General features: G+C 45.9%; 1 protein-coding gene across 1 annotated transcript; it reads right to left on the reverse strand.

The window, feature by feature from the left end:
- Nucleotides 1–1,221: 1,221 nt before the first annotated feature.
- Nucleotides 1,222–5,611, reverse strand: LOC120691130 (probable serine/threonine-protein kinase PBL21). The gene is made up of 5 exons (XM_039974108.1): nucleotides 5,091–5,611; nucleotides 4,849–5,009; nucleotides 4,571–4,760; nucleotides 2,111–2,502; nucleotides 1,222–1,994 (listed from the first exon to the last, which is right to left on the reverse strand). The coding sequence occupies exons 1-5, from the start codon at nucleotides 5,170–5,172 to the stop codon at nucleotides 1,689–1,691; spliced, it is 1,131 nt and encodes a 376-aa protein (XP_039830042.1). The 5' UTR covers nucleotides 5,173–5,611; the 3' UTR covers nucleotides 1,222–1,688.
- Nucleotides 5,612–15,466: the final 9,855 nt, after the last annotated feature.

The raw sequence follows: 15,466 nt of genomic DNA on the forward strand, positions 1-15,466 counted from the left end.
CTCACATCCCACACAACTTAAACGATTCACTCTAAGCGTAGCTCTAAATCAACACTTCATCCTACATAGGGGGAGCTCTAAGCGTAGCTCTTAGTCAATGCTTCATCTCACGGAGGGAGAGTTTTTGCTCTTGTTCTTCAACATCGGAAATATATCATGGAACGCGTCCATCGCTGTGTTCGTTTGGCTGTGGCTGATGGCTGGTGCTGATTTGTTATGAGAGAACAGTACTGCTAACTGGCTAGTAGCTGGTGGTTGGTGCTGATTTAGTATGAGAGGAGAGTAACACAACGTATGTGGTGCGACGGAAGTTCTCCGTGCAGAAGCCGCCAAGGGCAGAGGTAGGTGGTGAGGGTCGTCGTCATGCATGTCTGATCACTTGATGATCAGGTTATTGCCAGGCAGACGGGACGAAACTGACGAAGTGGACACGTCGGCGACCGAAAATGACAAAGCTGCTACGCCGATCGCTGCCACACCTTCAGCGCAGCTGCTCTTCCGTTTCCCGGAAGCGACGCCGCCGCGCGCACTGGCGCGAGCTTCTCTGAAGCCGCCGGCCGGCCCAACCGCCCAAGAAGCAGGCCGTTGCCATGGTCACCGGCCTCCAGCTCTGGAACCGGCACAGTCTCGCCGGTCCGATCGCGGATTCAGGCTAGCAGACTTGGGCGTTGAAGAGGCCGTCGGGTGGTGTCCTTGCGACAGCCAGTCGCACAAATCCGGCTGAACACGCCGAGAGATCGGCAGGTCTTGTTTTCGCACTACAAGGTGACTGACAATCCTCCTGGTCTTGACGATTTGTTCAAAAGTTAAAAGTGACAATCACTGTCCATTTCCTTTGCGCATCCATTTATCCGCTTTTCATCACTTGGTAAAAAAAAGAAAGATATCCCCAACTGAACAAAGTGCAAACCGTTTGGAGAAGAGCAAGACGACGTCAACACCAACAGGACGCCACTGTGCTTCTGGGTCGCCGCGAGCATGTCAAAAGCATGACGTGGCCGCTCGGCCGACCAAATCATCAGTTTGCCCTTGGCCACGTCAACACCTTGGACGATTGCCACGGCCGGAAGCCACAGCCACAAATCTGAAACGTTCCCCGATACGAGACTGTTATAGTGTTATGCATTGACTCTACTGAGGAGCAAAGCATTGAGCCAAAGGATATCAGATGCCCCGCATTTGACATGGCCCTTTCACTCTACGAATTTCCGAGAAACCAGCTAAAAAATATCAAAAATTTGATATATCTTCTGCCTTTTCAACTAAACCAACCATTGTGAATTACTTACTGTGCCTACGGGCCAACATGCACCAACCATGATAACTTTGTACATGACTGATAACTTGATGAACATCCCGATAGGGGGTCACACACACTTGCCCTTTTCTGCCTGGACTTGTGCACTAGTTTACCCCCACAGAAGGCACTGATTCTATGTACACTGGCTACGGAACTTTAACTGAAAACAATAAAGCGCAGGAAAAGAGCAATAGTCATGGTCAGCTCGAACTCCTACCATCTGCCTCATAGAAGATAACTCTCTGTCAAGCAGGTCACTCAAGACCGCTTCCTCAATCAAAAAGGCACAAGACTGAATGGAAATTTGACGGCTTCAGTGTCAGCAGGTTTAACGGTCTCATCTGATTGAGATATCTTGCTCTTCTTCTAGACAAGCAGGCAATCTTGGCTACGCATACTGTGCAGTCCTCCTAGAGCCTCTCCTTCTGGATGGCGTGCGGATGAACTGTGGTGACCCGCTGTTCGCAGGGGAGCTTATAGCTACTGGTGGACGCTCAGGTGCATATGGCTGGCTTGCAACATGATTCAGGCCTATCACAACATCAGCGATGATTGGGCGGACATGGGCCTGGTCCTGGAGGCACATTATGCTGATCACAACTAACTGGTTCAGAGCCGATGACGGGTAGCAGCCCAGCAGATTCGGATCAGCAAGCCGGTAGAACTTCCTCTTGTCATGCAGAAATGGCCTTGACTGCAAAATTCAGAGAAAATGATAAGGCACTGTATGAATGAAACTTTTTTTTATCTCCTATGATCTTAAACATTACAAGGTACATCTAAAAGACATTAGAAGCTAAAGCTGCTTACCCATGCTAGCAAATTTTGCTCTGGTTTAGGCCTTGACGCATCATAAATCCTCCTGCCGGTTATCAGTTCCAACAGAAGAACACCAAAACTGTAGATGTCCGATTTCATGGTAAGTTTACCAGTCACAACATAGTCAGGAGCACAGTAGCCATAGGTACCCATAACTCTTGTGGAGACATGAGTTCTGTCACCAACTGGTCCAACTTTTGCAAGTCCAAAGTCAGAAAGCTTCGGACTGAAATCCTCACCCAGCAGAATATTAGCAGCTTTCATATCACGGTAAATGACAGGTGGATCAGCTAGATTGTGCAAGTAAGAAAGCCCTTCTGCTACTCCAACAGCTATTCTCACACGTGTATTCCAATCAAGTGGTTTCTTGTCAAGAGGCACATCTAATCAAAGGTGAAAGGAAACCTTTGTCAGTCGAATGAAAAAAGAAAGTAATATGTTGAATGTAAAATTGCGATGGCAGCAACTGAAATATTTTGTTAAAATGGCTTATCTGCTACTTCAAACTTTATAATAAGCAACAGCACCCACAATCCATAAGCACAGCACCACAAACAATGGTCCACAGAAAGATCCAAAATACTCATATACCAAGAAAAAGAACATAAAGACTCAAGTGCTCACATGATACCCATGTCTAGCAGCTATTATCAAGAAGAACATGCCATGTCCAGGCATGAGACAAGCCATGAGAACCTCAGGACTTCAATAATTGTTTGTGGGGACAATTTGGCTAGCCTTAGGTATTATGTGGCTGAAATAATTTTGGATTCTCTGTTGGAATAAGGAGGTTTTCCAGGTCTCAATTTCTAAAACAAACAATTATTACAAACATTTTGTGTTGGTTGCATGATGGAATCGGTACAGTATTGATCACTTGCACCCTTTTTTAACAAAATGGGTAGTTCAATGGTTTAACTATACAGTTACTAAATAACATTGCCGAACTTACAATGTTTGTCTAGTTCTTCATTTAGTAAAATAATTAAATGAAGCCAGTTGCTTGAGCCTAGAAGGGTAGAACTACGACTTTGTGGCGATACATAGGCAAACTACAGCAAGGAACATTTTCTTGACTCACTCATCACTACAAGAGAAAATATCACAGTTTTGACAGCTTGCAACATAGACAAACAACAAGAAGCATTTGTATCCATAGTTTTGAAGCTAGCAGCTACATAATTGTTGTTTCTAAGAAAAAGGAGGTGCAAACCACAAAGGCATGATAAAAGGAGGCGTACATTTAGATTGTTGAAAGATAAAAAGAAGCATATAATTGCAGTTCAATTGCTAAAATATATGAATGTGAAGGAAAATAGGAGCCTTCCTACAAAAAGTAACATATAGGTGTACAGTAGTGGTTAACAGATTAAAAAGGTGCCCCTATTTTTCTTCATGGTTATAGTACAAATGGAAACCTTAGCTTTTCAAGGAGTCAAAAAGATGTCCTGGATTCAAATGAAGGCAATAGAAATAAAAGTCATGGTGGTGAAACTTCATTACTCATTGTTTTACGGTGACAGAGCAAGAACATTGCTGCCACAATTTTGTACTAGTAGGTTATTTTGTGCATACCGGCACAATCGGTGCCTCGCTTACATTAGCAAATACTAGTAACATAAAAGTTCATACTTCAAGATCATAAGATTCCTGCCTACTGCTGATTATCATTTTCATAGTGATTTATTCATCATGTAATAACAGGATCACCTGGATTAGCCATTGTTGCCCGAGCTTTGGTGTGGTGAATAGTTCATATAGGAACAGAGTGGCATCTGCACTTAGTGCATGTAGTGAGGTGTGCGGATGAGAGTGTTTGCGGGCTGTTAAGCATGGAGGTTGGGTGGGATTTTGATCGATTTGGGGATGAAGGGTGCTGCAATACATTGCATTTTGATTAGCATTTCAGTTAAAAAAATCAAGTCTGTTCAGAGTGAGTGAATCGGAACTGAAGAAGCAGAGAGCATATATACAGGCAAGAGTAATAAAATTCCTAGCAGCAGAAAAGTTAGAACATCTGAGAAAGATTTGAAGGAACAGAGAAAAATATCGTTCATTTCTTGAACCGAAATTTAAGACATAAATGGGTGTTGCTTTTATCTTCTATTTTATCCAATTTTGCATTGGGGTACTGCAATCTTCAATTAGTTTTCCCTGTTATCTTTTGCCTTTAAAACTTCTTTACTGCTTAACAAAGTACATTACCCAAATGAAGGAATACTGGACCATAAAATTTTAGAGCGGCTTGTAATCTAAAGCATACAAGGAATCAAATGCAGAGATGTATCAGAAAAGTCAAAGGGAAAAAAAAAGTAGCCAAACATTTAAATTGATGCCTGTAGTCTGCAAAAACAGACAGACCCCTGATCCTATTAAAAAAAAAGACAGACCCCTGAATATACCAAACAAGAGAAGCACAGAAAGTTTGATGAGAGGTTGAGAGCAAATTACCAAACAAATGGTTCTCCAGGCTGCCGAACGGCATGTACTCGTATACGAGAAGCCTCTCGTCCCCCTGCGCGCAGAACCCAACCAAGCTGACTAGATTGGGATGGTTGAGCACAGTCAGCATAAGCACCTCCACCAAGAATTCGTTCCTCCCCTGCACACCATCTTGAGCGAGCTGCTTCACTGCAACCATCTACAACATCACAAGAAGAAAATACATTAGGAAAAACAAAATCTTTAGCCACAAAAACTTTAAGAAAACAGAGTTCTTTTTAGCTCACCTGGCCATTGATCTTGCCCTTATACACCTTCCCAAATCCACCTTCTCCAATGAAATTGGCCTCGTTGAAGTAGCCGGTCGCCACAAGCAGATCCTTGAAGGTGAAGCTGTGCGCGTAGCCGTTGGCCACATCCGGGGCCACCTTCCTCCTCGCATCAGCCCCTGTTTCCCAGCAGAAGTCAGGCAGCAATCCAGGCCATAAAACCCAGCCGAACACACTGCGCGCGGGAATCGAGAACGGACCTGATGAATCATCGGGCTTGGAGGGCTTGTGGTCCTCGTCTCCCTCCTCCGCCTCCGGTGCGAAGCACCCGAAGCAACCCATCAGAACCTTTCCAAGACCTCTTGTTGCGGCAACCAGACTGCCACACCCCAGAACAGACGCGAGGACACGAGAGAGGGGAGAGGGGAGGGAGGGAGAGGACTATCACAAGGAAGCGGCTATTAATGCACGGCCAAACCGGGCAGCAAATGAAACACGCCCCCTGGGCCCCAAGAAAATCCCCCAAAAAGCTCCAAATCAGGAGCTTGACTGATCAGCAACCGGTGACGAATTGCGGGGTTAGGCAGGGTATCTGCAGTGAGCGAACCATGCGCCTACGTGGAGGCAATGGACCGAACCAAACCCATTGGCGCCTCTGCGCCTCAGTGGAGGAGCCACGGGGCGGCAACTGGATGCGGCGGCGGCAGGAGGAGCAGGGGAGGGAGAAGGAAGCGATGCGAGTGGAGAGAGAGAGGAGACGGCCCGGGGGGTGCCGCTGCTCTATGAGGAGGCAACGGCGCGAGGGATTTGGCAGGAAATCATAGTGGGCGCCATGGGAATGGAAGGACTACTGGACTAGGAAGGAGGCCCCGCATTTGATTGACCCTAGACCCCACGCTGAATCGGGAACCAAGATTAACGCCGAAATCATAGCGCGTTTGAAGAGTAATTTCTCGCCTCGTATGGCTGGCTCCAAGATTATCCATCCACCCTGGCGGACGCGTCAATTCCTACGGGAACGGGAAGCCTGAATCGGACGAAGCGCTGCAAGCTGGGCCTGGGCGCGTGGATCTTCTGAGTTTCTGACGCCGGCGGCCATTCTCGTGCGCCGTCTGGTGTGCGGTTTTGTCCTCGTTCCGAGGGTTCTTGGCTGGTTTCCCGGGGCGGCTTTTCCCGCGGGCCGGGGAAGGGAGAGAGGGTGGAGTGTGGGAGAAAGTGATTTCTTTGGCGTGTCCCGCGTGCATCGACCGTTGCTCTCGCCGCCAGTTTGCGCAGCGGCAGATCTGGAGCACAGGATGGATACTTGCCATGCCGCGGCCCTTGCTTTCAGTGGATGCACGGCGATGTACTGACGAAACTGGCGCCACCATTCGCTGCTGCCAGCAGAACTGCCACGTGGATGTGGGAGGGAGACGACGAACATGTACGCTAGGGCCCACATGTCATCCCGTCCCAGTCAATACTGGCATTCCAAAAAGAAAAAAGAAAAACTCTCCTGTTTCCACGACGGAAGATGATTGTTTATTCAGTGTCATTTTCTGACTTGTTTAGCGTCGCATTCTGATTTGTTAAACACTAAATCTATCAATCATCGAAGCAGGTAAACTATGCAGGGGATGAATCTGAAGGACAGGAGCTGCAAGTGTGCCACATCAATGTCATGCATTGCGATGCTACACCACACAGTCAACCACAGTGCGTCGTAAATCTGGTCTGGTTTGTTCAGATGAGCGTCGCTAAGGCCTGTGTGGAGTCGACAGGGCGCCATGCTCGATCGTAAATGCGTAGCAATGCTGCATCGAACGTGCCTTGTTCTGCATCCTCCAAGTGCATGCATATTTGAGTGAGGTCTGCTTTTGCATAGCGCGGAGCAACAAAGTGCTACAGAAGGGTTTATTATACGCGTGGGAACAGTTAAACGTGCTCTGTTGCTGTATTAGTAGCAATCATGCAGGTGCTGAACTGCTGATGCATGTATCGTCAGAAAATACTCGTCAGTGCAAGTGTTCATCCATGGAAATAAGGGGTATCTGCTTGTGGAACACTTCTTCTTCTTTTTGTTACGGAATGAGGCGATATGCTCTGATGCGGTGACGCTTTCCTGATCTGGGGTATGGGATGATGGTCAAAAGCAGAAGGAAGCAGGGGCTCAGGCCTTCCCTTTACATATAAACGCAAAAAAAATTTGCAACGGAATCTTGCCAATTTGAAGTACTAAATGAAGTCTATTTATAAAATTTTTTGCACAGATGGATTGTAAATCGCGAGACGAATCTAATGATGCTAATTAATCCATGATTAAGTAATAATTAGCGGGTGGTACTGTAGCATCACTGTTGCAAATCATGGATTAAGTAGGCTCATTAGATTCGTCTCGTGATTTACAGCCCATCCATGCAAAAAGTTTTGTAAATAGACTTTATTTAGTACTTCAAATTAGCAAGATTCCTTCGCAAAATTTTGCATTTTTTTGTTTTTGCGTTTACAGAGTGGGAACTAAACAGGGCCTCAAAGTGGTAGAGAGAGGCTGTCTTAAGGTCACTTTCAACTTTCAGTGGCCAAAACGTTGGAAACTTCTTGTGTACTTCTCCATTCGTTTGAAGAAATTAATAAACTAGGCGTAAAGCCCGCGTATTTGCGCGGCTAGTATTGAAAATTCAAAAATTTGCATGTCGTTGCATCTTTATTTAAAGATTATACTTTTTTTTACCATACATCACCCTGTTCATTATCATAAATTATGTCTTATTGTTGGTTACAATAATTCAAATGTGATCTACCAATAATAACAATTTGATTTGTTGAGCTTTAACTTTAATAATATTATGCATATAATTATTCTTATTTTTGTTTTATTTTGATTGATTGTTGTTAGCTTTAGTTTTTATTATTAATAGTATATGTTTGTAACTGATACATAGCAAAAAAGTATTTTATATTTATTTTTTCATAATGTCATTGGTGGGTGGTTTTTAATTAGACATAGGGATATTTCAGGCTATTTTTATCATAATGGCAGTGGTGGATAATTTTTATTTTTTTTATTTTTCTCCGATTAATATGAGAATTTCTAGACTTTGAGAGCGAATGTTGAGGTTTGTTTGTTAGCCAAATAATAAGATAATAGATTTCTCGGGAATTGTGAATTAATCATGAAACTGCATATGCCTGGAACTGCATGCTTCCTGCTGAAGCATAGCAAGAATAATGCCTTGGTTACCAAATGACAGTGTGGAGAGAGGGGGAAGAGAAACTGTCGGTGCCATCTAATGTGGTCTCCAGCTGCTGGCCCCTGTCAGGAAAAATGCTCCCTGAGATGCATGCATTCCTGCTATTATCTTTGATGCATACAAAACAAAAATGATAACCATATTGCTTGCTACGACGTGAGACATGGCCCACATGGGTCGTGGGGTTACAACTACTACTCAACACAGCGTCACAGCATGGCTGTTGCTGCTTGGCAGGCATCAGCTGCTGTAAACCTCTGACAGTCTGACATAATGCTACGTGTACTCTACAGAAAATGATGCATGATCAGATCTGATTATTGGACGTAGGAGTACGTCCGATTTCTCTGCGAAACAATTATTTTCTGATAAAGAAAACACGTACAGCATGGGATATGTTCCCCCGACGAGAACCCAGCTCATTTTCTAGTGTGTACAAGTACAGCCGGTTTCAGAAAACGGAACTAAAATGCAACGAACTTTCTGGCAGAGCCCATATATAGGAGTAGGCTGTTAGGCTGATAGGCATCTCGTGTACTGAACTTTTCCTTCAATTCTAACAACGTTTTGCTGCAAAATCTGAATCACCTAATGAAGGATGGACAATTTAGTTCTGTCTAAAAGTCGGCGATTGCAAGACCAGATCGCTCAATCGATCTTGACCTCCCTCTTGGGCATGCTGAGTGGACAAGTCAGCATGACACCTGTATACCACATCCCCGCTCTGTCTTCCACAGGTGATCAGCTGACAGTGTTAACAACAAGTGAGTGGACACCACCATGATAGCAGCAGCAACAGCAGTGATAGCTGCAACATGGACGCATCATTTTGCTGCAGGGCGGCGAGATCATGGCCATCAAGTGCCTGCCCAGCAAGCAGGTAAACGGGGATGGATGGATGATGGATGGCGTCGGTTGTGTCTCCGGGAGCGAGGATTCCAGCTGCAGCTGCGCCATGGGATGGCGGGCAGGGGCAGGCGCGAGCAGCCGAACATGATGGAGGGACGAAGAGGCTGGCGAGGTGAGTGTGGTGCCTGCTGCTCCAGGAAAAGTTCGCAGTCGGAGTGGTCACAGTCACTGTACTCTCCTCTTCCTCTTCTCTGCTCTCAGCTCTCTCCTCTCCTCCTCCCTCCCATAATTGCGTCGGGATTCGGGACCAGCGGCGGTAGACGGCAGTGGTACGACCAGTTCTTTGCTTCTCTGCTCTCAGCTCTCTCCTCTCCTCCTCCCTCCCATAATTGCGTCGGGATTCGGGACCAGCGGCGGTAGACGGCAGTGGTACGACCAGTTCTTTGTTAATGTTTAGTTCCACCCCGTAAACGCAAAAACGTAAAAACGCAAAATTTTGCAAAGTAATTTTACTAATTTGAAGTACTAAATGAAATCTATTTACAAAACTTTTTGCATAGATGGGCTGTAAATCGCGAGACGAATCTAATGAGCCTACTTAATCCATAATTTGCAACAGTGATGCTACAGTAACCATCCGCTAATTATTAATTAATCATAGATTTATTAGCATCATTAGATTCGTCTCGCGATTTACAACACATCTGTGCAAACAGTTTTATAAATAAACTTCATTTAGTACTTTAGATTAGGAAGATTCCGTCGCAAAATTTTTTTTGCTTTTACACGGCAGCTAAACACGGCCTTAATTCGCGGTATTAATGGAGAAACTGTTTTTAATCAGAATCGCAGCCTTATGATTGGCAGTGGTCACTGGCAGGCAGGGCCAAACATGGTGATTATTGCTCAACTGGATGATGGAATTTGTCACTGGCAGACGGCAGTGTATGGACAAAGCAAGTGAACAAACAAACATTTGTGAGCCCGGCCGGCTTGGCGGACGCTAGCAAGCAGGCAAGCAGCTCATCAAGATGCAGTGCACACGGGGCGTCAAATGCACCCGGACAAGGAACGAGGAGTAAGACAATTGACAATATGGTTAGTTGCGCTAGGCGGCAGATGTCCCATTACCCATCCAGCCCATCCAGCGCTGAAAGGCTATGTGGTAGTCTGGTAGATTATGATAGACAGTGCAAGACTAGTGCTAGTGGTGGCATATGATACGGAGTAGCCTCCATATACTGATGCAGTTCATGGGAAAAGCACTTTTCTTTGTAGCATGTTTAGCCGATCGAGCTCCTGTCCCTGGACTTTTAGTGCCTTTAATTTTTCGGTCTCAGAAAGCTGATGACGACGCCTTAAAAGGCAACCAGTACCAAGCAGTTGTGAGCATAACATCACTTGCTTTACCCCTTGTTTAGATACCTTCAACATTTCAAAACTTTACAAGATTTCCCATCACATCGAATCTTTAAACGTATGCATGAAGTATTAAATATAGCTAAACAAAATAACTAATTACACAATTTGTCTATAATTTGCGAGACGAATTTTTTGAGTCTAGTTTACCCATGACGGGACAATAATTACCAAATACAAACGAAAGTGCTACAATACTTTGCAGCTAAAACTTTATGCATCTAAGTTAATCTCTTTGCAATAGAAAAAAACAGAGAGACTTGCTTTTATAGTTTTGTCTTGAGTGGTTGACAAGTTTTCTCGTATAATTTGTATTTTCCCAACATTTTTACCAAATTATCAACGAAACAATTGCCAACACAGCTTCGTTCCCACCATAATTTTGGAATGTAGTTATAGTTGTCCAAATGAAGTAAAACCGTCGGTTAATTACTTGCAAATAAACCGTTAGTTGGGGAAGAAGTTAGCAATCTTGCAGTAGTGTATACCAAATTAAATTATTGAAGACTCTTGTTTTTTCTTGACTACAGCAAAGCACCAAAGCTCGACGGCCGTGACAAGCATCACATGCTTGTTAATGACACCTTATTGGCTCACAGCAGCATCACTTGCTTGTGACGGATTAATTCACGGTGTAATAATCAGTTCTGAATCAGCCACTTGCGTGCGTGCATTATGCCTGTCACTGTCACTGTCACGTCACGTCTACTATATTTGTATCGTCCTAGGTTCCTAGCTAGATACGAGAGGTTAAGCGAGCGAGGGCGTGCGGTTTGCTCGTGTCATCACGCAACAAAAAAATGGGGTGCAGTAGCGAGCGGATCAGTAAGCTAACCCGAGACAAGCAGGCTTGCTTTGCTCGCAAGCCTAGCCACCCAATCAGTCACGGCCTCACGAGGCCATCAGATTTCCCGGGACGATGATTGCCTACGCTAACCGGCGGCAACAAGTGTTGCTCGGGGCAAGGCAAACAAGTGACCGCCGCAACGCAGCAGCAGCGTCCACCCCTGAGAGGCAAGTACTGCTACACTTTTTCAGAGACTTTAGGTCTTGTTTAGTTGCACTCGTAAACTTTTTAAAATGTAATCTTTGCATATTTAAAGTATTAAACATAGATTAATTATAAAATTAATTACAGAACTTGTCTGTAAATTAAGAGACGAATCTAATGAGTCTAATTAATCCATCATTAGAGTATATGTACTGTAGCAATTTAGCGTTTAATCATGATCTAATTAGACTCATTAGATTCGTCTCGTAATTTATAAGAAAACTATGCAATTCGTTTTTTATTTCATCTAGATTTAATACTTCATGTATGTAAGATTCTTTTTCGATATGATAAATTTGAAATTTTGAATTTTACAACTAAACAAGGCTTAAAAAACAGTGCTTCAGAGTTTTCCGTGACACCTGACACGGGTACGTGAACGTGACAGCGTTTTCCACGGCCAGTGCGCCGTACAGGATCCGAATGGCTAGTGGCTGGTGCCGGTGGTGCGAGCTCGCATTTCAAGGCGCCGTCGCCGTGGTACTGGAAGGCTGCAGCGCAGGGGTACGACGTCACTGTGGGGGAGTAAAGGGACGGCCGGGCCTGGGCAGCCCAGTAATGGGTGTCCATGACTCGCTCGCCCTCGCACCTATGACCTATCCATCATGCATCACCCATGGCCACCCAGCCACAATGAATGGCATGGCATGGCATGCATGGGGAGAGCGCTGCGCCGGCGAGAGCCCGGGACATGATGGCGTTCAGTTGGGGGGGGGGGGGGGGGAGAGGTTTTTGTCTTTCAGTTGAGGGGGAGCTGGGGATGGGGACGGGTAGAGTCATATGCTGTGTGTTTGGTTGGTGGAAGAAATCCAACATGGACGGGTCGAACCTATTTTTAGGATGTTTGGATGGGGAGTAGCAGCGGTTGGAGTGGACCCAAATGAGAATATTCGGTCTATATGTGGGTCGGCTCCGTCCGTCGAAATCTGGCGGACGGAGCCAACCCCGATTTCCTCCATCGCTGAGCGCTCTCCTCGTGAAGTCTTCGTCGTCCGCTCGACCCGGCCCGTCGCGGCTCATGCGCCTCCTCCGTCCCTGTCGCGGTCGATCCGCCTCATCTTCTTGGCCGGCGAGGTGGCTCCCACGGGCAGCTCGCGGGGCGGCGGCGTCGGCCTCCTCATCTTCTCGACCGGCGAGGCGGCTCCCACGGGCAGCACGCGGCTCGTACGGCGGATCTGGCGGGGCAGCTTCGGCGGGGGCCGGGCGCAGGCCGGCGGGTCCGGCGAGGGCCGCGCTGGCCGACGGTGGGGGGCGGGTGTTAGAAATCTAGGCAATTTTCGGTATATTTTAATTCCAAAATTAAATGTATAAACTAGCAATATTTCTATGACTTTAAGGAGTAAAATAAAACATGTGAACATGTTTATACTTATCACACATATAAGCATAAACAATATAAATAACCAAAGTTTCAGGGAGTACCCTAAAGCGGGGCCGTTGCCGGAGGCATTGGCTGCGCTGTTACCAACTGGAGTAGACATCTACTCGGTTGGCCTCAGTCGAAGTAGTCGAACTAAATCGGTGCAGGAAGAAGTTCGCAGTGCAGTCCCACGAACGGTCACCAAGATGTAGTCGACGTAGTCGTTCGGCCACCAGAATGTAGTCGACGTAGTCGTTCGGCTCGTCCACCAGGAAGTAGTCGTACAATCGGGCAAAGCCTTAGTATTTTTGAGCAGTCACGCTAAAGCGTTACCCAAAAACCTGATTGCCCGCCTATCCCGTGCAGGATCTCAAGGCGAGCAAGGTTTCGGAGGCCTGCTCACGCTAATTCTGTGCGCGCAGAAATTAGCGTTGGGGAACTCAGTTGTTGCAACTGGAGAGGGAGAAGAGAGGAGCCGAGTTGCCTCAGTGCTCTGGTGCAGGATGGATGAGGGGAATGGCACTCCTTATATAGTGACTCAGGTGCTCAGGTTCGTTGAACCTGGACACCATCAGAGTCATTTAGGTGATGCGGTTATGTCCATTAATTACAGATTTAATTGCACGTTTAATCGCACGATTAATTGCTGTCAACGGCAAAATAGCCATCACATCACACCGCGCCGCGCCGCGCCGCGCCGCGCCGCGCCGCGCCGCGCCGCGCCGCACCGCACCGCACGTCCGGCCGGCCGCGCCTCGCCTCGGCCTCGGCCTCGGCCTCGGCCACGGCCACGGCCACGGCCCGGCCCGGCCCGGCTCGGCGAGGCGAGCGAGCGCGCGCGCGCGTGTGGTTCACCGTCCTCCTCTTACCGGCTTCACAAGTGGTGTACAAGAAGTCCACCTTTTAAGTCGGTTGAGATCCTCCTCAATTCCCGGTACGGAATTAAACATTGATTCCCTAGCATTAATAGTGGGCTTTAAATTCTTTTAATGCTTTAGAATAAATGGGCCAAGCCCATTACTCCAACAATCCCCACCAAGAAATTTAAGCCACACTAGAAATACCCTCATTCTCTCATTGATATACCAGTATTCGACAGAGACTGTTAAGTTGAACTTCCATCTAGGACAAAGGCTACACTTATTCACAACTGTGCAATGGACTATGCCTTGAATTGCCAGTTTTGTGCAAACAAGTTTGACCAGAGCCCTACACTGGTACTAGGCTGCAAAAGCATCCCCGCGGTTTGGAGCTTATAAGTCATACTCCAGGCCCTTCATGAGTTTCTAGAGAATACCCAATTCTCATAGACCATGACCAGTGGTCAAACTCATGTGTTCCTTTCAGATGTTCTGTAGAACAACATCTTTGTTTCAAGAAAACAACTCATTTGTTTAAAAGAAACCACCTGGCACACATTAAGGTATAGACCAACCTGCCATACAGATTAGAAGAGAAATGCACCTTATACACGGAATGAGCCCTTTTCACAAAGGTTCTCTTCTCACAGTCAGACTTTAGTTTGTTTCACCATCCTAATTCACGGGATCTCCGATCACATAGGACAGGTTTCCACTATAGAATGACTCACGTGGGTCTCAAGCCCAATTCCATAGATGCATTGTCTATCACATTTCGTGAAAGACCCTTTGTAAACTGATCTGCCAGATTTTTAGCCGTCTGAACATAGTCCAGGGCTATAACTCCGGAGTTTCTCAATTTTCTGACAGATTTCAACCGCCTTTTCACATGTCTAGATGACTTCATGTTATCCTTTGAACTATTCACCTTGACAATTACCGTTTGATTGTCACAGTTCATTAGGATTGCCGGTAACGGTTTTTCAACTATCGGCAAGTCCATAAGGAGCTCACGAAGCCACTCAGCCTCAACAGTGGCGGTATCTAATGCTGTGAGTTCTGCTTCCATAGGTGACCTCGTTAAGATGGTCTGCTTGCAAGACTTCCAGGAAACAGCTCCACCACCAAGTGTAAACACATATCCACTTGTGGCCTTTATCTCATCAGCATCAGAAATCCAATTTGAATCACTATACCCTTCTAGTACCCTTGGGTACCCGGTGTAGTGAATTCCATAGTTCATTGTCCCCTTCAGATAGCGCATTACTCTTTCAAGACCCTTCCAATGATCATCTCCCGGGTTTGAAACAAACCGGCTCAGTTTGCTTACAGCAAACGAGATATCAGGTCTTGTAGCGCTCGCTAAATACATTAATGAACCAATGATCTGAGAATATCTCAGCTGATCTCGCATTATCCTTTTGTTCTTTCTAAGAATTAAACTGGCATCATATGGTGTTGAGACAGGTTTATAGTCACTATAACCAAAGCGACTTAACACCTTCTCCACATAGTGAGACTGTGTAAGAATCACCCCACCATTGATCTCTTTTACCAGCTTTATATTAAGGATAACATCAGCTTCTCCCAGATCCTTCATCTCAAAATTTTGAGATAAAAACTCTTTGACTTCCTTAATCACATTAAGGCTAGTGCCAAAGATCAGTATGTCATCCACATACAAGCACAAAATCACTCCTTCAGCCCCACCATAGCGATAGTACACACATCTGTCAGCTTCGTTCACAACAAAGCCGGCAGAGGTCAAAGTTCTATCAAACTTTTCATGCCACTGCTTAGGCGCTTGCTTGAGACCATATAAAGATTTTAACAACTTACAAACCATTCCTTCTTGACCCTTTGATAC

Source organism: Panicum virgatum, chromosome 9N, assembly GCF_016808335.1.
Source record: "Panicum virgatum strain AP13 chromosome 9N, P.virgatum_v5, whole genome shotgun sequence".
Classification (NCBI taxonomy): domain Eukaryota; kingdom Viridiplantae; phylum Streptophyta; class Magnoliopsida; order Poales; family Poaceae; genus Panicum; species Panicum virgatum.

What these genes read in the sequence shown, in the direction of transcription:
- LOC120691130 (XM_039974108.1), bottom strand. Translation starts at nt 5,172, where the DNA reads ATGGGTTGCTTCGGGTGCTTCGCACCGGAGGCGGAGGAGGGAGACGAG. An exon ending in CAAGCCCGATGATTCATCAG is followed by an intron (nt 5,010 to 5,090) that starts GTCCGTTCTCGA and finishes GCTGGGAAACAG; the next exon opens with GGGCTGATGCGAGGAGGAAG. An exon ending in AGCAAAATTTGCTAGCATGG is followed by an intron (nt 1,995 to 2,110) that starts GTAAGCAGCTTT and finishes TGAATTTTGCAG; the next exon opens with TCAAGGCCATTTCTGCATGA.